The 25,096-nt window shown below is 35.1% G+C and overlaps 2 protein-coding genes across 5 annotated transcripts in view; both read right to left on the bottom strand.

Moving 5' to 3' along the window:
* Positions 1-258: 258 nt before the first annotated feature.
* LOC133519620 (uncharacterized) lies at positions 259-4,494 on the bottom strand. Of its 2 annotated transcripts, XR_009799647.1 has the most exons (4): positions 4,168-4,494; positions 2,144-2,193; positions 998-1,170; positions 259-522 (listed from the first exon to the last, which is right to left on the bottom strand). XR_009799647.1 is itself a non-coding variant. In XM_061853651.1 (3 exons), the coding sequence occupies exons 1-3, from the start codon at positions 2,178-2,180 to the stop codon at positions 415-417; spliced, it is 318 nt and encodes a 105-aa protein (XP_061709635.1). In that variant the 5' UTR covers positions 2,181-2,309; the 3' UTR covers positions 259-414. The 2 variants fall into 2 exon arrangements, 1 of the variants encoding a protein (XP_061709635.1); XM_061853651.1 differs by lacking the exon at positions 4,168-4,494 and having other exon boundaries at positions 2,144-2,309.
* Positions 4,495-9,548: 5,054 nt separating this feature from the next.
* Positions 9,549-25,096, bottom strand: part of LOC133519609 (elongation of very long chain fatty acids protein 7-like) — a 33,932-nt gene continuing 18,384 nt past the window's right edge. For all 3 annotated transcript variants that reach the window (XM_061853642.1, XM_061853641.1, XM_061853643.1), the window contains exons 3-6: positions 20,363-20,553; positions 18,923-18,997; positions 17,680-17,979; positions 9,549-12,426 (exon numbers count right to left, since the gene is read on the bottom strand). In XM_061853642.1, the coding sequence (XP_061709626.1) occupies positions 12,196-12,426; positions 17,680-17,979; positions 18,923-18,997; positions 20,363-20,553 (797 nt within the window). In that variant the 3' untranslated portion in view covers positions 9,549-12,195. The remainder of the gene's footprint in view (positions 12,427-17,679; positions 17,980-18,922; positions 18,998-20,362; positions 20,554-25,096) is intronic.

Raw genomic sequence — 25,096 nt, 5'->3', positions numbered from 1 at the left:
AATTTAAATTAATCTACCGCTACAGATGCCTTTGAAACGATCCTGGCCGAAGATTTAGTCATGTTTTTAAATTTTTTTTCGGGAACTAATATTCCTGGTCTATAGGGGTATAAAACGTACACCTTTGTAGTTACCGAACAACCGAGGTTTGAAACCTCAATTACAACACTACACACATATGAACGTTTAATCCAGTTCCAGCTTAGTAGGTACGATTTTTTTTTTGCATTTCCACACGTTAGGATTTAGGATTTTTAGCATAGAGTTTAGTACAAGTGTATTGTTTGAACAAAGAATGTTTTTGGGGACGGTAAATAAGAATAAATACCCACAGTTTAGCAGAATTGGATGCTTGTGTTAGGACACTGAAGTATTATCGCCGACTTTGTTATTTATGTTTTTATTTTTCCTTATTTACAGCCTCCTTTCTATTCTAATGACACTCACCAAGTTCCAATGTTCTTCGATGAACATATAACATTTTCTGGGTAGCAAACCGGATTCCAGAATTTCTCTTAAGCACTAAAAAAACATACCAGCATTATTTTTTTGTGAAATTTACCTAAGTTTTTATTAAACAATATCAACAAGACACAACTTCATCAAGCTGCACCGACATGAGCCCAGCTCTTAAGTATAATAATCACATTTTGTATACATTTTACTTTATCCGATAACCAATATCGGATAAGACAATGAGAAAATTCATTCCGGCAGCAATATCAAATCAAGAGAGGTATGGGCAGCCAAATAATACTAGACCCTACTCATAGTGTTGTGTTCCTGCCGGTGAGTAAGGTTGCCAGAGCTCAACGAGGGTGGGAGGGGGTTAGGGTCGGCAACGCGCATGTAACTCCTCTGGAGTTGCAGGCGTACATAGGCTGCGGATACTGCTTGCCATCAGGCGGGCCGTATGCTTGTTTGCCACCGACGTAGTATATAAAAAAAAAATCACTAAAGTTTCTATATTTAGGAATAGAACAAGTAGTTTACTTACAATTTTTACTAGATACAAAGATATCAACACTTGCATAGCATTGTAGACCAGTAAGGTTCCAGTCAATTTATAAGCGGGGCGGTTCTTCATGAAGGTCGGTCCAATGCGTAGTACAAATGCCAAGTATATCGATAGCAGAAGAACAGCCAATGGGAATTCTCCGTCTTTCCACCCTAAATTCAAAAGAAATAATCATGAATTGCATGTTTTTAAACGTGAGCAGACTCAAACTCTACGCATTACCCTATGCATTCAGTAGATGAAGCGCTATTTATAGTGAGAGTTAACTTCATATTTATGTTTAACGGAAGAGGTCGAGACGAAAACATAATTTATTCACTGGCCCACCCTGTACAAACCAACACGGAACTGGCTGTTCCTAGCAATGAGTGCTAGAATTTACAATAAAATCAACAAGCGGCTAGAAAGTAGACATCTATCAATTAAACTGTTACGACTGCAAATCTATGTTACTAACCTGGCTCCATCAGGAAACTGAAACACTTTTAAGCTGCCTAAAATAACTCTACCTTGATAACCCCTTACACATATTACAGCGTGGCTTACGTGGGTGATGACTCGCGAATGCGACGCGACGCGGCGCGGCGCGGCGCGGCCCGGCGGCCCAACGGCATTCGGAGATCGCCCACGTAGAACACTTCCATAGGTATCACAGGATTGAATTCACCCGCGCCGCGCCGCGCCGCTTCGCGTTCGCGAGTTATTCGCTCAGGTAAGACACTGCCTAAGTACTCAATATTAATTGTATTAAAGTAAACCAAAGTAGATATAGTTTCTGTCACATTGTATTAAAACTGAAAGATTGTATTTTTTAATACTTATTGTAGGTATACTGGACTGTACATTTTATTTTTTTCTTTTGTTGTAGTAGCTTTTATTTTTGCTGCCACTATTGTGTAACCTTTAGCGGAGGAATCGCTGACTCCCGAGTCACAGGCTCTGACCTAGTTCACGAGACAAAAACTGGGACCTGGTGAATCTATTACAAACCTAATTATAAGCTTTTCTATAGCATAGCATAATATCGACTCTCTTTACTGTGTTAGGTTTTAAGGAAAAAAAAAAAGATGATAAATTAGCAAGCTCGTACATTTTGTACAAAAATATGTGTAAACAGATACATACCAAGTAAGTTACCCGTTTCTGAACTCCTGAACTCCATGTTGATTAAGTAACTAAAACAAAAAAATAAGGTTTTTGTTCAAAATTTTCATTTGTGATAAAACCTTTTATCGCTGACTGTACTTTTCTTTTAACAGACAACTAACTCATCGAGACAATTCTAACAAACCCAAACACATAAAATATATACAGGGTGATCAATCCAAAACGGTCAGTATGGAGAAGTCAGAATAGAATAGAATAACATTTATTTGTATAACACAGGTGATACAAAGGGTCTTAATATACAAATATAAACTCTGTGTTTTGCCTATGGGCGTATAAATTTGTTCCTTAACTAACTTAAAACTAATTAAATTTAGTTATAAAAGATTATAAAATTATTACTACATTGGACATGAAATTATTAAATTACAATGAAATTATGAGATTTTATTAAATTTTAAATAGAAGCCAGGTTTCCTAAGAACAGATATGGCTATCTCTCATAGTTTCTGACTTTTCCATACTGACCGTTTTGGACTGATTACCTGTATATATGTTGAATCTTAGATAAGCTTTTGTGGTATTTTTTTAGTAGTACCTAGTAGTAGCTAATAGGACCGCCCACAATCTCTCTGCTTTACCTTAAGTTTGACTGGTAGAGAATGCCTTTTGGCATTAAGTCCGCCTTTTGTACGATAAGTTTTCTTTTGTGAAATAAAGCTTAAATAAATAAATAAACACAAAAATTGAATACAGTTACAGTTAACCCAAATAAATAGGTTGCTTTGTTTTATAACAGAATTCCTAATTGGCCACCTCCTGTGTCCATCATCAGATCAGCTCGATGGTAGCATCATCCAATCCATATTTTATCACTATTTTCGATTTTAGTAGTTTGAAAGCATTTGTAATGGATTCATACTTTCAACCCCTTTTTAACCCAGTTAGGGAATGAATTTTTAAAAACGCTGAAATTACTTTTCTTGTATTCTAACAATATGCAAATATACAAAGTTTCAAGTTCCGCACTCGAAAAACATTTTGATCTCCATACAAACTTGTAACCCGTGTTTTTTCACCACCTCAAGAGATGAATTTTTTAAAAACGCTGAAATTAGTTTTTATAAAACACCTTTTTACGAAGTTTCAAGTTCCTAGCTTAAAACAAAATCTGAACCTAATACAAATTTTCAACCCCAATTTATATTAAACCTTTTAGGGGATGAGTTAAAAAAAACGCTAAAATGAGTTTTTTCCCTTTTATTATTATACCTTTTTACAAAATTTCAAGTTCCTAACTTACTATAAAATTTAAACCCCAAGATAAACTTTCATCCCCTTTAACCCCTTAGGGGTTACATTTTTAATAACGTTACTTTATTATTTTATGCCTTTATAAGAGGTTTAAAAGAATCTGTAATGTATTTCAACTTTCAACCCCTTTTTTGGCCTAGTAGGGGATGAATTTTTAAAAACGCTGAAATTACTTTTCTTCTCTTTTAATAATGTACCTATGTATAGAGTTTCAAGACCCACACCCAAAAAAATTTTTGATTACCATACCTACATGAACTGGACTCCTTCTTGAAGGAGTGGCCAGACATAGCACTCGACAGAGATCAGTGGAGAGATTGGGGGGAGGCCTTTGCCCAGCAGTGGGACACGACAGGCTCCAAATAATAATAACCATACCTACAAACTTTCAACCCCCTTTTCACCACCTTAGGAATGAATTTGCAAAAACACTGAAATCTGTTTTCTTGTATTTTAATAATATATCTTTTCACGAAGTTTTGAATTCCTAGCTTAAAATAAAACTTGAAGCCCATACAAACTTTCATCCCCTTTTTAACCCCCTTAGGGGTTGAATTTCTCAAAATCGCTTCTTAGCTCGTGTACACATTATAATTGTAACCTAGTGTGTAAATTTCAACTTTATAGAATTTGTAGTTTCAGCTCTGCGTTGATGATGATGAGTCAGTCAATCAATCAGGACACGTGCATTTATATATATAGATAGGTATATGTATCAATTTACTTACCACAACAGCAATTGCAACAAAGTAGACAAATTATGCTGCACCTATTCTATGCAAATCTATAAAAATTATAAATAATACTTTTGTTTATTAGTTACTTTAAATATGTACAACGTAGGGCACTTCCCTGTCTTCCTTATATTTCAACTTATTTATTGTTATTTACTAAATATTTATTGGTTTGGTTTTTTTTTCGGAGAGACATTGTTAATGCGTAGGAAAAGCTAGCAGACTAACCACAAAAATTATAATACAATGTAATTATTTGTGTATTATTGTCACCAACGTGCCTTGTAAAACAAATATTACCTACGGAATTACCATTTTTATTTTAACATGATTCACGCCAAGCTCACGAACATGATGCTTTTTACTATGTAAGGTTAGTGAGGGCATTTCCGTCATACTTTTTGATAAGTTCAATTTGGCTGGTCACAAGAAAGAGGATATTTACTTTTTAATAAACCTGATCACTGTAATAGATAGGTCATTTATTTAACTATATAAATGTACTCAAATTAAATTGCTAGTACAGTCAGCATCAAAAGTAGCGGATCAAACAAGGTGTCAAAAGTATCATTCTGTAACAGCTTAACATACAGGGATGGTTCTATATGTAGAACAAGGAAGATTGTAAAAGATATACTTTAGAATGTAAATTTTAGAGATTTATCTATATTTGGAAAAGTTATCCGAGATGTCAGATACTTTTGGCGCGTTGTTTCATCCGCTACTATTGACGCTGACTGTACCTACTGCGGGTTATTTAATATGTTTTTTTTTAACATGTCAGTTGACGGATTTTCCCGAATGTTTGGGGCTATTCCGTCAACGAACAATTTTTCTTCTATCTTGTCGTTTTACACTCATATGTTAAGTGAACAAATACCGCTGAACTCTTAATCGAAACTAAACTCTAGCTTACTCACTTTAAGGTTTATTTTAGATTGTATTGCCAAATATATTATTTTGGGACAATTCCGGCATATTTTTATAATCAGGAGTAGCAATCCTTTTAAAACAAATTCCCAAACCCTAGGAAAAATCCGTTAACTGACATCATGATTTTAAAATAATGGGCTACTGTTTTTGTGCTCACCAGTTATACAAATACAAATACGTTTATTTAGTTACTTTTTACAGCAGTTCAAAGGTAAAAAATAAAAAAATAAAAATAAGTACAAATATTAGGTAGGCAAGTAGTCCATCTTAGGTACAAATTGTGGGTAAGTATTGATCTCAACAATGTGCAACAATCTGATTGGCGCCACAATAGATGTCGCCCGTCGCACCGCCCGTCGCTAAGACCAATGTCGTGGCCAGGACGTAATGTTCAACAATTTTCAGCTAATATGATAACCGGATTAATCCGGTTCCGGATCCGGAACTCAATTTTAAGCTCCTTCTGCTTGTAATATTAGTTGTAAAATGTTGAGCAATACACTTCATTATCTTCATCAGTCGCGACACTCGTGACATCTAGCGTCAAGTAGCGTATATATCTACTATCGATGTCGACTTGGTTGGAACAGCGTTTTGGTAAGAAAACTGTACCGGGTTGGTATCAAAACCACTGGTTCTCAAAATGACCGGTTCTGCATGAGGACGGGATTGCAAAACGACCACAATTGCAGAAAGCCTAATATGTTTCAAAATAACATGGTAGCAAAACGACTACCTTGGTCTTCGTCTCCAAATGGCTTGGTATTAAAACTACTAGTTCGCAAAACGACCACCTCCTGGAACGTCTATATCTTTAAATGCCTTAGTAGTTATAAGACTAGATCGTAAAAAGACCAAGTGCGGTTTTACTTAACAATAGACAAATAATTAGCCGCTCGGGGCCAGCTACAAATCTGACGACTATAGAAAATGTATACTTACATTTGCTAGGTACTTAACGCAAGTACCGTCTCGTCTATTTCGGACGGTTGATATTCAAAATGTCAATGATATATCATAATTTTCAATTGTTTGGTGGATTTAATTAAAATGAACGTGTTACAACAACGCTACTAATTACTTTTAAAAAAGAGTACTTATTAACTAAAAGGGGCACATTCTACTCTAGAAGTGTCTCTCGCGCAAACTATTAAGTTTAGTAAAAAATGATATTAGAAACCTAAATATAATTTTTGAAGACCTATCCATAGATACCCCACACGTATGAGTTTGATGATTTTTTTTTTTTTAATTTTAAGACGTATTAAAAAAAACTACTTACTAGATCTCGTTCGAACCAATTTTCGGTGGAAGTTTACATGGCAATGTATATCATATATTTTTTTTAGATTTGTCATTCTGTTATTTTAGAAGTTACGGGGGGGGGGGGGGGGGGGGGACACACACTTTTTACCACTTTGGAAGTGTCTCTCTCGCAATCTATTCAGTTTAAAGTAAAAAGATTTTTTGAGTTTCAGTTCTAAGTATGGGGAACCCCCAAAATTTATTGTTTTTTTTTCTATTTTTGTGTAAACATCATAATGCGGTTCATAGAATACATCTACTTACCAAGTTTGAACAGTATAGCTTTTATAGTTTCGGAAAAAAGTGGCTGTGACAGAATCGGACAGACTATTCGTTTTCTATGGAAAGCACCACGTGATCACCGATCAGCCATCATAGAAAATGACGTGACGCACGCTCCGACGTGGCCCCGGCCCGGTCTGGCTTGAGTTATCCTTAACAGTCAGATTGTTTGCCTTATATGTCATTTTTTGCCCTTATTTTAAAATGATTACAAATACTTACCACAGTCAATATTTCCTTAACATAATAAGCAGAAGAGTAATATATTATACTTTAGTTTTCACTTATTTATTTATCCGTCGCACGTCCTAGTGACACCGGGTTCAAAATAATATCATACAGTTAGAGTAGGTACCTAAATACGAACGTCTAGTGATAATTTGTACTTTAGTACTTACATGTTGTGACAATATGTGTCGAAGTCTAGTCAAAAGTCCCACTTTGTCACTTACCATAAGGACGAGATTTGCTTGTATCTTTATACGAGTAAACTGTCAAATCGTCCTTATGGCAAGCGACAAAGTGGGACTTTTTGATTGGAAACGATACTATAATTATGTAAATAGACGCAGTGTTATGATGCACTGTGTTTTCCCATTTTTGCCTTGTTTACGTACAAAATATACAGTGTTGACATAAACAAGATCAAACAAGGGTAAATCAAGTACCTAAAAATATACTTTCTAAAAAATAAAAACAATGACCATTTCGTTAGATATGCCTATAATGAAAGTATTAAATGATTCCGCTTTAAGCTAATCAGTGAGAGGTTTTGTAATATTGGTGTGACTTTGAGTGGATGTATTGGTCTTTATTTGTTTGATTATATAACTTAGCGTTAAATTGCAACCTTGTGCGATCCTCCTCCAAAGTGCGATTTTGTACGTGAAGTCTTAGCTACATGGACAATACGTCAATTATTTTTGTAGTTAGGGTTATATGGTACTAAATTGTGTGTTTTTAGTATTGTTTGTAGTATATTATATATAACTTCCTGACCGAAAGTAGGCTAGGTAGGTTTGGAATAACAGGTTGTGGGGAATCTATTTTTTTTGGAAAACATGACTTTTAACAGTGCACCACATTTACACCTGCGCCCCAACCCCCCAAAACAGGTATACAATACACTATTAAAGATTGTACCAAAGAGACATTTCATTTAAAACGTTGCGGGAGTTGGTAAATGTGGTGCTCACTTTACATGGAGCAACGTACCTCAGCGACTTAAATATTCAGATAATTTTTCTACCTTTACTAGTGATTTAGTCAAGGTGAGTATACCAGTTCAGGTGTTGGTCCAAGGGTACATACACCTAGATATTTTCTTTCAGAAACTTTTTCTATAATCGGACAATTACAGACAGAAGAGTTGTATCGATCTTAAGGTCCATTTGAAAGGTAGGCTGAGAAGAATTTGTTATACTATAGCAAATATAATTTGTTATATTTGTGTTTTGTTTGAACAAATTTATCCTCAGCCAATTCGAGGTTTTAGCCATACCCTGTAAAGGTTCTGTAATTAACAAAAATTAAGGGTTTCGTCTTAAAAGTCCTAACCACGTGCATACGGTAGCGAACTGTTGTTCCCTACCAAAGCTTGGAGGGCAACAATGATTCCGACTAAATTTCGTTCGCTTCAAGTTGGCCGTTACCTCCGCACCACGTCGTAACCGAGGCACGCCTAGCACTGTAATAGTGTGACATGACTGTGGAGTGTGACTTCATTATGCAACGGTCAACTCGAAATGAAAGGGTAGTAGGTAGTTTTTGTATGTTGTCAGGAATGTTAAAACGTGTTCTTAATTTCGACACTTGAAACATTGCAAACTAAGGTGCAAAATATTCGCACACATCACGCACATAAGTACATTAAATGTCTTTACCAGGATTCGAACCCAGTTGCTAGTTTTAAGAAGACAAATGAAAAGAGAGACTGTGACAAGGAAAAACAATAACAGCTCTTTCTCTGCTACTCCTACTGAAAGTTCCAGACCATCTCGCTCGGTCATCGCTTGCTTGTCTTCTATATAGTTATAATTCCTTCAAGTAATAAACGTTGATCTATGATGACTTGTCCTGTCCACACTTTGTTTTAGGAAATGTCATTCAGAGACAGTTCGGTTGGTCGGACAGATTCAAAAGATGAAGCAAAAGCCAGCTGTCAGCGTAACCACTTGGTTTTTATGTACAATTGACGCTATAGGTAAAACACTTAAGTAAATCACCTGTTGTATGTAGTTGTGACGTGTTCGAATAGACAATACATGTTTAAAAAACACACACAAACAAAACAAATGTCTATTCGAACACGTCACAACTACATACAACAGGTGACTTACTTAAGTTTTTTACCTATACCTCAGATGCAGACGCCAATTTCAATACATTCTATAAAAACCGGTCAAGTGCGAGTGCGTTTTACTCGCGCACCGAGGGTTCCGTACAAACTTTGAATTATCTCATGTAACTATAAAAGGCGAAAGACTTTTGATCAGAAGACTACTAACAAAAACAACTACTACTACTAAAATACTAAGTATAATTGTGTACAGCGTGCAGCGCCATCTATCGTCATCCAAATTGTCTAACTGGCGCGATGTAATGCACAAATGTTGGTGTTTCGAGGATAATTCTCTATCATGTGAACCGATTATGTATAAAATTTTTCTTCGGTAAACTTCGGAGATTTTTTCTATTTTCCACCATAAATCATTTTTTTACTCCGAAAAATAAATAGATAAATGTTTTTGAATGTAAAATTTTAGGTCTTTTAAGTGATACCCTACTTTTCCCAGTCACTAGACTTTAAAATTTTGCCCCCTCTTCATATTGGGAAATAGTAAATAAAAATAAAATAAAAAGTAATACTTTTAATGTGTCTGGGTTAGCGTTGTTCATGACTATTCCAAATTTAAAATCGATAGCTTAAGTAGTTCTCAAGATATTTAGTTGTGGTAAACGGATGGACGGATGTACAGAGTCGCACCATAAGGGTACATTTTGTACCTTTTTGATACGGAACCCTAAAAACAACTAAGCAAATATAATCTCAGTAATAGAGGTAAAATACACTCTCAGTCTCAATTATAGAGGTAAATGTGACTATAATCGAAACAACTAATTCCAGTTATAGAGGTTTGTTTTATCTCACTAACAGAGGTAATTTAGTGCTAAAATGTGGGGGCCGTACCATAAGTCCCAGCTGTAGAGGTTTCCCACTTATCCAGGTCCTACTTAACCAGGTTTCACCGTATTTGCTATGTATTTAAGTATTTATTTATTTTTTAATTACGAGTAACTTCTTTCTTTACGTGGCTTATTCAATTTGTGTTTTTGTGTGTTCTATAATACCGTAAAATGGGGCTAGAAGGGATTACGGGGACAGATGCAACGCGAATGATTTCCGTTAAAAAATAGAAAAATAACAAATTTTTAATATACTTTTTATTTTCTGAAACCAGATCATTTCATGACATCCAGTTTTCATTTTATTTTAACTTAAATAAAGTATAGTCACAGATTTTATACCATTTTAAAGTTATTAATTATTATTAAAATTAGTACACATTTACTTTAATGTCGATGATACATTTTCTACTGAACCTTTTATACTTATAATAATTGAGCATAACTATAATAATAAAAAAAAAATACTAATTAGACTTAAAATAACACTTACAACACACACACACACTACACTAGTACTACTCTTAGTGTAACACTTATATTAAGAGCAATTCCTAGCTGAGCAACTTTTCAAATCTCGAATTTTTGAAGCTATGTTAGCGTGCGTGCGATAAGGACAACTGCAGTTCGGACCAAAATTCCTATGCAAAAAAAAAATTGAGGTTTTGCTCTCGACTGTTTCCTCCTCCAAAACGCAACCAATCATTATGAAATTTTGGAAACTGCAAGAGGAAGAAATAATCTATGCCGCTATGTTTTGATTTTTTGGATATTTGTTGCCATATTTGTATACGCCTTTCTTTGCAGCTAATTCAATTGAGCCGTTTTGGCGATTTTCGAGGCGCTGTAAGTTTCTTCAAAATAAAATAATCCAAAAAAGCAAAACATAGCGGCACAGATATTGATGATATTGATCGTATTTGAAAAAAAGGATTGCTCTAGGTTAAAAATCCAGGGAGGAAACAGTCGAGAGCGTTTGTATGGAAAAATCGCAACTAGGAATTCCTCTTAATTATAAAAATAAAAAGCCACCAGTACAGCTACAGTCACATCTGAAAATATCGGTACGAAAAATGTGCCAAAAATATGTATACACTACCTTAATATATGGGCAATAAAGTCGTGTACACATATTTTTGGCACTTTTTACGTATCGAATTTTTCAGACGTGATCGTACCAGCAGTTTGGTACTAACAAATTCGCTAGCGAGTGCGTAACTTACTTTCTATACATTATGCGAATTATCTTTATTTCGCATGTACCAGTCAACATGAGCGATCGTCAAGGTCATATCAAAATAGGATCAAATCCGTTACAAGTTATATATCGGGCTCTTGTGGTAACGTCGTTTTCTTTAATATTATATTGGTAAGGGAGGGTTGCACCAAAAATATCAAATTTAATTTTAACTACATACTTGGTTCAAAATTAATTTTGTTGTTTTATTTCTGACCACTCTGTCACGCTTCTACTTTTGTCTTTTTTATATAGGACATTCTTACACAAATTGACTAAGCCCCACAGTAAGCTCAAGAAGGTTTGTGTTGAGGGTACTCAGACAACGATATATATAATATATAAATATTTAAATACATACAAAGAAACCACCCATGACTCAGGAACAAATATCCGTGCTCATCACATGAATAAATGCCCTTACCGGGATTCGAACCCAGGACCGTCACTAGGACAGACCGGTCGTCTACTTTATCAATAAAAAAAGTTGAGTGCTTATTGTACGTCTTTCTAGCTGTTGGTTATAATGTTTATAATTATAATTCTATAGTATTCACAAGTTTAATTTATTTTTGTTATTTAACCTGTAACTTTTACTTTATGTTAAGTAAGAAATTGTTTTTCTTTTGCATGCTGTGTTTACCTATAATTAGTTATGCATCACTGTAGGTTTCTTTTTTTTATGTAAATGTATTGGATGTAATAACTGCTGGGAGACAAAAAAACAATACAACGAAAATAATTTTGATCCACTTACGACGTCGTTGACACAGTGCTCAGTGCAACTGACCCTAAACCTTAAAATATACTGGTAATTTCAAAAGCTATACAAGCTGGCCAAAAAATATGTGCGTTCCCGTTGCCAGGGAGGTTTTGGGCTTATTCAGAGCAACTTTTACAATGGGACCAACCCCGGAATCGCGATAAATTTACAATTTTTTCTGGCTGTTTCATACATTTTAGCTGGTCCATTTTCTATGGGAGGGTAAAAAAAAAAATTCGTGATTTCGGGGTTGGTCCCAAAACCTCCCTGGCAACGGGAATGCACATATTTTTGGCCACCTTGTATAACAATTAGATTATTGCACTTTAACATCTTTCTCCTGAATCATACAAATACTTAAAGGATTACTAACATTTAATCTAGTTTTTGCGTTCTTCTTAACATAGCTTTGCTTGTAAAAATTAGCGAAAAGGACTAGAAAGAATAACGTGTTGCAGACAATGAAAATAGCAACGCCTTTAGAAGGAGGGCATTCTGATAGTCTTACTGTGATTAGGTACTGAGCGACGATGGAGATAAATTGTACCTGTAAAAAGGAAAAATATATTTTAGAAACCCAATATTATTGATATCAGTCCAGTTTTGTATGCGAAGAGCGCAGTTATTATTACTTTTTTTAGTCAACTGCAATATAACTTTTGGCATGGGACTAATATTCATTTCATTGTTTCATATTTTAGATCGGTAAATATACTGACCTTACCCAGTACCAGCTAGTTTCGTTGAATGTAATCCTATATTGTATGAAACAATTGCTGACACAGGTAGGCTCCCGGTATAGACCGCGGACCAGGAACATATATCGTCAGTCATCGCCTCCCGGCTGATATATTGCCAGATGATAGTTTAGATGCTATCATGAATTAAAAAAAATAGGTTGTATAGCGGTGGAAAGACCGTCAGTTGATGACATGACCATGTAAAAATTTTTTTTTTTCGGGTATCGCCTCTCGATGTGTATTGTGTCAGATATCTAAGGAGGGCAATAACAATGGGGCCAATACAATGGTCAGTCTCACGCAGATGAATTCAAGCCTATTGTGCAGTCTAGCACCACATCGCGATTGATGAGTTTACATCTCGCGTGCAATTGGTCGCATCTAGTTGCGTTAGACTGCAAGATTGGCTCGAATTCGTGAGTGACACCGCTGAACTAGCAGCAGAACTGGTAGTTTAGATGCTATTTTAAATAAAATAAAATCGTCAGCCAGTTATATAGTGGTGGAAAAACCGTCAGCTGGTCACATGAACATATAAACAATACGCGCCTTACACTTATGTCCGCAAAATACCTAATATTACCTTAACCTTGGCTTGTGCTGTAGGTAGACACATGTGTGTGTAACTGAACTGTAATTATATTTGATCATTGTTATATTTAATTTTTTATAAGTGAGAACCTGATGTTTAAAGCTGTTGGTTTTCCAGGTATGTAATAAAAAATAAATAAAATAAATGAATAAATATGCGTAATGCGTAATCCGTTTATTTGAAATGCTTGATGGAATGCTATATGCAAAGTTTCATGATTTTGTTATTACTATAATAAAAAGGTAAAGTGCTTATTTTTTACATGTTCATGCGACCAGTTGACTTCCACCGCGATTCTAACGGCTGACGATTTTTTAAATCAACAATAGCATCTAAACTATCACCTGACAAAGTATCAAACGGGCGGCGATGACAAAATTTTGTTTGTGGCTGCCATTACCCAACTCACCAACGGAGCGGCAGCTGGCTCATCATCCGGGAGGCGATTGGTTATGGAAATCTGTCCCTGGCTCGCGGTCTAGTAAGACCTCAGTATGAAAACGAATTGCGTAATAAAACATGTAAAACCGCCTTAGTACGTAAAAGTTTATTGGAAATTACCCAACAAATATTCAACGAAATACCTAACAAAATATTTAAATATCATGGCTACACTCGCTTGACTTTTTCGTCGCTATTGGCGACATGTTTCGAACCCATCGGGGGCCCTTCCACAGGCTATTTAAATATTTTAGAAGATGTCTCACGAAAGTTTAATGTCGAAAATACCTAACATGACCATGAAATGATTTGAAAATTTAAAATAGAGTTGAAATTGTTATTAATTAAAAAAATGTTATTATAGTGTACAACAATATTTAAATGATATTGACTTATAATAGTTATAATGTATTGCGTTGACGTTTATATTTATTTTATTTTGATCTCATGTTGACATTCAAATATGCCTTATCTGTTATTTTAAATAATTTAAATTTAACTTAGTATTTTTTTATAGTTAAGCGCTTAATATTATTTGCATGTAATTCTCGTATTTCAATTATTTTTAGTGTCTATGAATTATATTGTTTATTATGCATGATATACATTATTTATTAAGCTATTGCATAGCTTCTATCGCGGGCCTTGAGCGCGGGGACCGAATCCAGAAATTCCGTAACGAAAAAACCTCACGCTCCCCACTTCGTCTAACGTCGTTTCAGTTCGGCAGTCTTCGACACGGCGTTGTGTGCGTGCGATTAGACGTATTGTACTACTCAGAGACTTGTCATACGCTTCGCTTGACAGACAGATGAAGTGTGCGAAAGGGAAGCCATCACGTATATGAACAAGCCACGAGTGTGAAAGAGGCAGACTACATATGAGAAAACGTAACCATTTTTTGAATTCGAAGGCGGCCGAGGCGGCCAAAATCATATTGCCGTATTTTTTAACGTTAAAAATATACGAGAATCAAAATCAAAAATAAATATTAAGTAAGTAATTTAGTGAAGATGGTGTCATGTTGTGTGCCGGATTGTTGTGTTTCAGGGCCAAAAAACCCAGGGAAATACTCATTTCACAGGTAATTATGATAATCGTAGCGAAATTTTCGTAACGATATTATATCAAATTAACAGCATAAAAAGTGTAAAAAGCCAATTTATACAGTTCATTATAAGTTTTTCTTCAATTGTGTGTTAATATTTCATGATATTAGTCAATAATTTAGAATATTTTGTGTAAAAACCTAAACTGTTACTTTACGCTAGGGCTTGACAAAATGTTCATATGACTGTATCGATAACTTGTCGGTATATTAGTAGGTATGGAATTAGTTGTTCACAAGACATCATTAAGATATTAACCTTTATAACCGACGTAAAATAATAACGATTGTTATAATACCTTTTTTGAAGATGCACATGTTCAGCGATAAATTTAAACTTCACTTTCCAACACATTACTTACATTTTAACCACTTTTCCACGGCTTTGCCGCTAACACAAGGAAACACAAGACAGCGTATACACACCCAACCCAACTTGTCAGGCGGAAAAGGCGCGAATTTCAAATTTTCTTTGGTAAGTCAACTATTTGCGCCTACTGTTAACACTTAGCATGTGTTTGTGTTAACGACATTGCACATGTTACACCACTCACACCCGCATACGACAGAAACCTGCTTTATCAACGCGAGTCACCTGCTTTACCGACAGCGCCGGGTTCCATAATGCTTGATCGGACTACGTTAGTAATTTAGTCAAGTAAAAACGAAAAAACGTAAAAAGAGCGTACCTGGGTCGCCTAGCAGGACGTCCTATCGGACGCCCTAGGTATCGCTGGAGCGACATGGTGGAGGCGGATCTGCGCGAGCTTCGAGTCGACAATTGGCGAGAGGTCGCACAGGACCGAGAAAAGTGGCGCTGTCTTGTGTCGGAGGCCAAGTCTCATTTTGGGTCGCTGAGCCAACGGAGTAAGTAGTAAGTAAGTAAACGTCCCAGAACACCAAACCAGGTGAGAAAAATAAAAAATCGCAATGAGTGGCGATACGATTTTAAGTCGACACGAGTTTCGAATTAACTATTCGCAAATGTATTACAATACATATGGCCCTTAAAATGTTCGATATAGTTACGTAATGTGCTAATTATCGCACTAGTGCGGTAAAGTAGCTCCATATGTACTGTAAAATAAGTAACAATATATATTTGACCATTGTGACACATGTGTACCTATATATTTGACCATTTTGATGCTGACTGAAACGACTGTAACTGTAGCCTCGGTTATCACTATCAGTATTGTTACTTACTATGCGTCCGCTGTAAAAGAAAATTAAAGGTACTAAAGGCGCTAATAAGGTCTAATAGTAGTAATAATACTCATACCTATTACATTTTTTATAAAAACAAACACATTTGAAAAAGTAGTCGATAAAGCAGTTAAACATCGATAGATTATTAATATGTTGTAACATGACATCACTATTTTTGTTCGCACATAGACAATTTACGCACACACTTGCATATCATTTTTGGTCACACTTTTGAAGTTTGACAGTCGTTCTATACTATCCTATTTCTATGGTACTACTCTACGAAACTCGCACGAATCGAGATGAGCTGCTCCGAAATCGGACAAATACATAAGCAGCTGTTTATAGTAATCTGTATGTATCATTGATGTACGTAATAGGGGTAGATGAGGTACCAGGCGGTCGATCGTGAGCCACAAAATATAGGTTCCGGGACCTATATTGAATTAGTCGTATGGGTGACGCTGAAGTGTCAACATTGTCATCAAATTCGATAAAATATTGCCAAAGAATGCCGTGTTGCGCCTTTTTCCAGTGCTTCAATAGCTCCAAGCACAAAAACAAAGCTCACGGTATCACTTTTCATTCGTAAGTACTATTATAACATTTGAAAACATATTTTTTCTAAATAAAATTAAAAATTTCCTTGTTATTGAGTGAGCGCGACAGCTAAATAATGCATTACCCATGTGAGAAACACGTTTATCCGAGTGTCAAGTAGGCATGCCCGCTTCATGCAGTGCATGCATGCCCGAGTCAGCAATTTTTTTTATAAATAATGCAACTTTTTAAATCATGTGCTCCTATTCCTTGAAACTATAGAATGTAACCGGTTTTTATTTTAATATAAGGTCACTGTGGGCAAGACCGTCTACAAGGCAAGTCCGTCAACACATTATAACTTTTGAATTAGAAAGCGTTTGCGGCTTTGGCGTCGAGTTTATAAGTCAGTTTTTCGTGCTAGTTCCCTCACTCTAAAACAGGCGAAGGCGCTTATTCCCATGACTTACAACTTGTCCAATATAAGTGAATCCGTATACGTATCGTAACTATGAATAAACAAGGTTCACACTTTTATATTGGTTATCTTGAGTCGTGCGCTCGGTGAACGATTGGAATATATAAATACCAGGAGTAACTACGAATTACCAGTGTTTACATTATCTCTTGTCAAGCGTACTTGTCTTTTCCGAAAAACCATCAGAAGTGAAACCTCGAGATCCCTATCAACTGAGATCATATCGTTATACTGGTTTACTGGTGGTTGGTTATGGTGGTATTAATATCAAAGAAAAAGAAATACTGCATAAATAAAATAAATAAATAATTATAATTGCATAAGTTGATACAAAATGCTATGCAATAGCTTTACCGCGGCAGTCCCCGAGTGCCACACGTCTTTTTTTATTTAAAATTTGATTCAGGCAACAAGGCCCATATTACAAATACCTTACAGACTAACATACATATACATTTTATAAAATTACGACTAAACACTATTTAGGCGACAAAATGGCGTGTGGCTCCGTTGGTTATAAAACATGTTTAATTATATGACCAAATTTAATTAATTGCCCGTATTGGATCAACACACTGCATATCACACTGAGGTAATGGAAACCTATCGCAAATTCACTTTTTGTCGTTTAATTTGAAACATTTTTACCTAAGAGAACTGTTCATCAAAAATCTTAAGTAAATTATACTCACCAGCTGAAACGTAGTCATATATTTCTTCCAAGTCAAATACTTCGCCACTTTAGGTCCCAGCGCAGCCAAGCCATAATACGTGTACATGAACACATGTACCAACGAGTTCAGGAACCCGATGAACAACACCGTTTCTGACGGCGAGTATTTGAAGAACGCCCAAGTTCCGACCATCATGATTGAGTGGTGGTACAAATGGAGGAATGTCACTTGGTTGTCTTTCTTTCTGAGTACGAAGAAGACGGTGTCAAGAAGTTCTGTGATTTTGGCTGCGAAGTATAACCAGATTCCGAAGACGATCTGAAAATATTTATATAGGTATGAGTTGGATCCATTGAGGTATAGAACTAGAGTCGGCATCTCCAACAAAATAATTCCACACCTCATTGAAGTGCCGGCGGTTTAGTACGTCTCCGACTACTGGCAAGATGCTACACATGTAACAAAAATTTAAAAAAAAAAAAAATTGAAAATGCATTTATGCGTTATGAAAATGTATTCTAATAATATCTAGAAACTTATCCATAACAATCCATATGCGCGATCATGCGCTAGAGGGCTTGGTCTATAGTCGCCACGCTATCCCAGTGCGGATTGGGGACTACTTCACATACACCTTTGAATTTCTTCGCAGATGTATGCAGGTTTCCTCACGATGTTTTCCTTTACCGAAAAGCTAGTGGTAAATATCAAATTATATTTCGTACATGAGTTCCGTAAAACTCATTGGTTGGTTGAATAATTATTACATTGTTTTAATTTCAATTCATTGAATATTTTGAGAATAATATAAGTATTATAAGATTGGAAAGAAAAACAAATTGAGAATTAATTAACAACTAAACGAATTTAATAAGTATTGACAGTTTCCAATTAGTAAAAAAAATCTAGAAGAAAAAACTTAAAAATTTATGAATACTGTGAACTTATTACTGAAAGTATGGAGAACAATCTATGTGCATGAAATGTGTCCATGAAAAAACCTTAAATAGGTGCCGCCACAATACATCGCGAACAAATTTTTGACTTTGATGAAAAAAATTCAAATCACTGACAACGTACTTCACCCCGTTAATAACGTCCAAGTTCATTTGTGATGTCCTTGTGCTACACTAGCGCCACCGGAGGAATTTCGAACTATTATTTGCAGCTGCCAGCTGGACACTTTAGCAACAGTTCTCCCATAAGAGATTGTTCTCCTTACCTCCCTCCATTACTGAAATAGGAGTAAAATGTTACATACCTCCTTTCTTAGCCTTTCGTTAGCCATGTGACATTTCCTAGGTACCAGACCGAGTTCCAATATTGCTCGAAAATACTGTAAGAAAAAAAGGTTACTATCATCATAACGATATTTAGTAGAGAAACCGGACAAGTGCGAGTCGGACTCGCCCACCAAAGGTTCCGTATGAAATTGACTTTTTTTTTTTTTACAAAATAGGTTTGAGATTTTTCTCTGTACTCGTAGTGTAAGACGATATTTTTAGCCAAGTTTTAATAGTTCTAGGTCAAGGGTAAGTACTGATAATAAAAAATACTGATAATAAAAATACCTAAAATAAATATGAAGTGGAAATGTTTTACGTCGACAGGTGATTTAGTAAATTATGTGTGTATAAAAACATTATTTTTTTTGCTGTTCGCGGCTACATTGTTAAATAATAGTATTTTATACAATCGTGATATAGGGAGCTTTTCAGTCGAGTACCGTGTTTAGGCACGAAGCTTGCTGAGTTGCCTAAGTAAGAGGTATGAGATTGAAAAGCTTGATTTTATCACTATTGTATACAGTACTTTTTCTACGAGTCATATAAAATGATACTTTTTTTTACTATAAAACCTAAATAATTAATGAAAATTGCTAAGTATCTCAGTAGTCGTACGCAGACACACGCGCAGGCGCCGGTCGCGCGCGCTCACGCACTGCTCAACTCCCTGCTAGAGGCGCAGCCACAGTGCGATTTGTTTGTGAGTGCGATGGGGCGAGTGATAATGGAATGCAAGAGGATATTAGAAAAAGAGATGCCTGAGAGTACTACCATTATGAATTTCTGTCCTAGCTGCTCATGTGTTATTGCTTTATAATGTTAATGCTTTATGTTGTTAATGTGTTCCAATTTGTGCCGCTTTGGCATTAGCCGTAAGATGCAATTTGTTTTGACATAAGCCCGCGACTCCCGCCCCGCGCCCGTTTAGTCTTTTCTATGGGAGCGCGGCGGCACGTGATTGGTAATTTTTTTTTCTATATCAATCTTATAGTTGAGTGGGAGCCCATCAGGCCATACATGAAAAGTACGCAATTAAATTATAGTTTGATATTACGAAATTTTAATTCAACCATTACAGTCGACGAGTAGAAAAACAGAGCCCCTAGTGTAAATTTATTCGACAGCAAAACGTGATGTACGCGTTTGCGTTAAGTCTCATTTTGTATGGGATTTAGAAACAGCGCGACAAACGGAACGTTTTGGAAACTCAAAATCCCATAGAAAATGAGACTTAACGCAAACGCGTACGTCACGTTTCGCTATCGAATAAATTTAAACTAGGGTACAGATTTGATTAGAATTATTTGAAGGCAGGCTTTAAACATTTTTATTTAATTTTAAGCAATTTACTGAATCAGATGTCGACGAAAAAACCAATCTATATCCAACATATTGCCACATTCCTTGACATTTACCTTTTGTACTAAATACGCCGAAATGGCCACCTGGATCATATTGTATGCAAATAGCGTGCGAGTGAGCTTGAACGCTGGCCTCTTCCTCATGAAGGCCGGTCCTAGCTTCAATACGAAGAGCAGGTATATAGCCAAGATCATGAGAACAGGTCCAGGGCCCTGCATGAGGGGTAGCTCGTCAATTTCCTCATCTGAAAATTTAAAAATTTGCTCTTTAACTATGATCTTAAATTCCCATTTCTGCCCTGTAAGCGCTTGTTTTTTTTTCCTAATCAACAGGCCAATTCAAGCTTTAAGGAACTGATTAACAGTCCGCTGGACGACATCGGCCTGTTAGTTGTTCGGAACTGTCAACTTTGTGGTCTAACTGACAGGCCGATTCCGTCCGGCGGAATGTTAATTAGATCAGAGTTATTAGATTAGATATACGGAATGTTAATTAGATTAGATTAGAGTTATTAGATCAGTACCCCTAGTGTACATTGATTCGATAGCGAAACGTGACGTACGCGTTTGCGTTAAGTCTCATTTTGTATAGGATTTAGAAACAGCGTGCCTAGCGGGACGTTTTGGAAACTCAAAATCCTATACAAAATGACACTTAACGCAAACGCGTACGTCAAGTTTCGCTATCGTATAAATTTACACTAGGGGTAATGTTCCCCATATGATACCGATCTGTCAAAGGTGATATTTCTCCAAGCAAAAATGTCACTTTTAATACTGACAGATCAGTATCATACAGATCATGCCCACATTCCAGATAATTGTATCTGTATTACATATACATAGAAAGTTTCAAACCAGTTTAGTATTAGTATCAGTATAGTGACAGACGGCCAGACAGACAGATGGACGGCCAGCGAAGTCTTAGTAATAGGGTCCCGTTTTACCCTTGGGTACGGAACCCTAAAAACCAAGAAAAGTTATCCTAGATATCAAAAATAGTATTTTTGTAGAGACAAGTCTCTAAAAATATTAAAATAACCTAATTAAAAAATTAAAAAATATTTCCATAGCCAACATTTATTTCATAAAATAAAAATGTTATAATTAGATAGTTCGTATGTATTTTGATACTTACGAAGATTCACACGGTACATTTTCAAAGTCTTATTGAAAAACAACTATGCTTAAATAGCTTATCCTTATGGTATTTTTGAACGAAAAAGAAGAAAAAATGTCCCAAATTATAAATATAAATTTTGTTTACTTTCCATTTCGTTACCACCGTATACAGAACTTATAACACATATATAGAAATATAACATCAAAAAAAGCTGGAATCACTTTTGCCTTCAAAAGAATTTAAAATATACTCGTATGTACATATTTGTATACTCTTCATTGTTCGAAACTATCAAAGGTAACAACTCGACTAATAGAACGTAGTAATCTTTTTATGGTTTATATCTCTATGATTATTTCTGCAAAAAATACAAAAGCGACATAGTCATTTTTAGGGTTTCGTACAGGCGTACACGAGGGGTTACAAATAGAACCGTTTTACTAAGACCCCGCTAGTCCGCCTGTCTTTCAGTGATCGGTATCACAATCGGTATACCTGGTACGGTCACGTGTGAAAATATCGATACAAAAAAAAGTGCCAAGAATATGTATACACGAATTTATTGCCCATATATTCAGGTAGTTTATACATATTTTTGGCACTTTTGTTGTGTCAATATTTTCAGAGGTGACTGTAACTATTCATAAGTTTTGAGACGCTGACAATGTCATGAAAGTAACGACAATCATATAAATAATTATCGAAACAGGCATGGCAATTAAGTATTGGTTATTTCACCATTAATTCGAAATATTTCTGAATATTTTGGTATATAAATTAATATTTTATCTATTACAGTTTTCTTATACTTCCGGGCATCCCCTAAATACGTATTACACGACTATAATGAAGTACAGTAGGCGATTTAAACAAACTCGTTTTATTTGAATTACTTATAGTGTGGTCGTCAAATAAAAATCTTATACCTTTAAACGAGCAATTCTTGTATATATATATTTCTATGATCTCGGAATCGGAAAACGCGTATTTTCGAGTTTTCATGCGTTTTTCTTTCGTCGCAGAATATGGTCGCTAATTTCGTGTTGCCGGCTACTGTCCGTCTGGTCCAGCGGGTTAAGACGCGGACGGCTAGAAACGAGTGTTTACGGGTTCGAATCTCGCCCGGTGACTAGCTGTTCAAGTTTATATATAATTTTTAAATTTTTATTGTTTTAGATAAGTTTAATTTAGTAAAAAAATGTAGTTAAGATTATCACCTATACACCACCATATTACAATTAATAGTTCTATTAATATAATCGTGCAACATTTCAGTAATTGAACTATTTGAGTTTACTAAGTATTTATAATATTATTTAATCGTATTTTTATTTTTAACTGACTAATGACAAACATACTATAAAAATAGAATTAAAAATAAGAAAACCTCAGCACAAGATTTTTTGTTGTATTTTGTTGTACACTTTTCGTTCATTCCATTCCGTTATTGTCTATATAAAGTCTATGAAAAATGGAAACGGTGTAGAAATAAAAATCTAGGGGATAATTATCCACCTATTAGAATAAAAAAGCACGTAAATCTGAATAAAAATACCATAAAAATTTCAAAGAGTAGTGTAACCATATTTTTAAACAATATTCTATTTAGACCCAGGTTTATTTTGGTACGAAACCCTTTGTTTTGAAGCCCGACTCGCAATAGTTAATATATTCCGCCTTGATTTTTATGAGTGTTTGGGGAATATCAAAAAACTAAATACACACACTTAACACTAAGACATTCATTACCCTCCCTCCATTGTCAGTTTGATAATATTATACAATACAGTCAGAATAAAAAATGATTAATCCAAGGCTAAACTTTGACAAAAAAACTGGAAAATCAAATGCTTTTATACTTAATATTATATAGATCGTGTCATTCACAAAGACGCGTGTCTTGAGTCGTATTGTCATGTTATTAAAGGTAAGATTTGACAAATCTGTGCGTCATCGTGGATGACACGTACTATAAATGCGAAAATAACTCCTGCTGTTGCATTTGAGTATTTTGTGTGGGTATTTTTATACTTGACTGTACCTGATTTAACTGAAATTTGGTATGGAGATAACTATCTATCTATTTACTAACTAGTTTCAGTCGCAGTGAAGGACATATAATTTTTTTTTTTTTTTTTTTTAATTTTGAACTGTATTTTAATTGTATTTGAATTTTGAACTGTATTTTAATTTAATTGTAATGTAATACTCATTTTAATTGTTTTATTTTATAAGTTACAACATTGTATTTGTATGCCGACCGGCGAAACATAGTGTTCAAATGTAATATACCTAAGACCTATTTATACCTATGTTTTACAAATAAAGCATTCTGATTCTGATTCTGATTAAATATGACTGTAAGATCATAAGACTTGTGTTGTGGGTATTTCATTTTAGACAACGGCAACGATATATGTATACAATATTTTATCTACATCTATATAATAATCTCCCTATAAGTAATATATTCAGAAACGATAAACTAACGGCCTAAATTAACAAATCTGTATCAGTTTTAAATGTCGTATGAAACGCGTGTGCATTCGTCATTACCCTCATCGGCTTTCTTATTGAGCGCTCGCTTACAGCTCGGGTGCACAATATCGCCTCGTGTGTGGTGACCAGATTAGCACAATTGTATCATAATGTACTATTATAGCGATCAAAAACACAGTACTAAAATAAGAATTCTACTAAGTAATACATGACATCCATACACACGCATATAGATAATGAGACAGAAGTTTTCATGGCAAAATAAAGTGATTGACAAAATCAAATATCGACATGTCTATTATCGATGTTACCTTAACGTTATAGATATTTTTAACATTGTATAAAAAGATAGCTACCGCGAAATACACAACAAGTTCGATATCTTCTTTTATACACCCATTGGTAGTTTTCTTATTTTTTACACTGTATTTTTTATTATTGTTTAATATTTGTTATAAAGAAATTGTGGTCGGATTTGTAATTGATTTCCCGGTAAATTACAGCAAGTAAAATTTACACCTTTTAATTATTAATCTATGACTGACTTATCGATGTTATTATTATTTTGTCGATATTTCATTTTCTCAAGCACTTGTTTTTGCCACAAAAACTTCTATTTCTGTAGATAATACATTAGACCTACTTAATTTAAATACAATAGAATAGAATATAATTATAAATTGATATAAACAATTGACATTGAAATTAGTGGGCGTTTCGCAAAGCAATCTACTTTTTCAGTAGTTTTACTGTTATTTTAATTAACATTTTGTTGTAAGTACTATTTTTCATTATCTATCTTTAGTAAAAACTTTTAATATGTGAACTCGGGAATAATACACAATATGTCTAAGTCCAAATAAATATAATAAGCTATTTTTAGCTTGTCCAAAAAACTATGCGCTCAAATATATTAGTTTTACTAAGTACTATATTTGTATCTCCTTGGATTTCACGGACCTATAAATCCCGGTCTTTTGATAGGCTTTCGTGGGATATAGATCCAACACGTACGCCCCTTGAAGAGCTTTAATGTCATGTAGAACGCCGGCTGGAACCCGTTCACAGGCGCAACAATAGACACCCATCAACCGGTCGCAGCAGGCATTGGGACTATTGTAGAAAAAGTGACCAGTATAACGGTCTATTGATTGAAGTTTGTGTGG

This window comes from Cydia pomonella, chromosome 7 (genome assembly GCF_033807575.1).
Source record: "Cydia pomonella isolate Wapato2018A chromosome 7, ilCydPomo1, whole genome shotgun sequence".
Taxonomy (NCBI): domain Eukaryota; kingdom Metazoa; phylum Arthropoda; class Insecta; order Lepidoptera; family Tortricidae; genus Cydia; species Cydia pomonella.
This window is presented reverse-complemented; position numbering and strand designations above follow the sequence as displayed.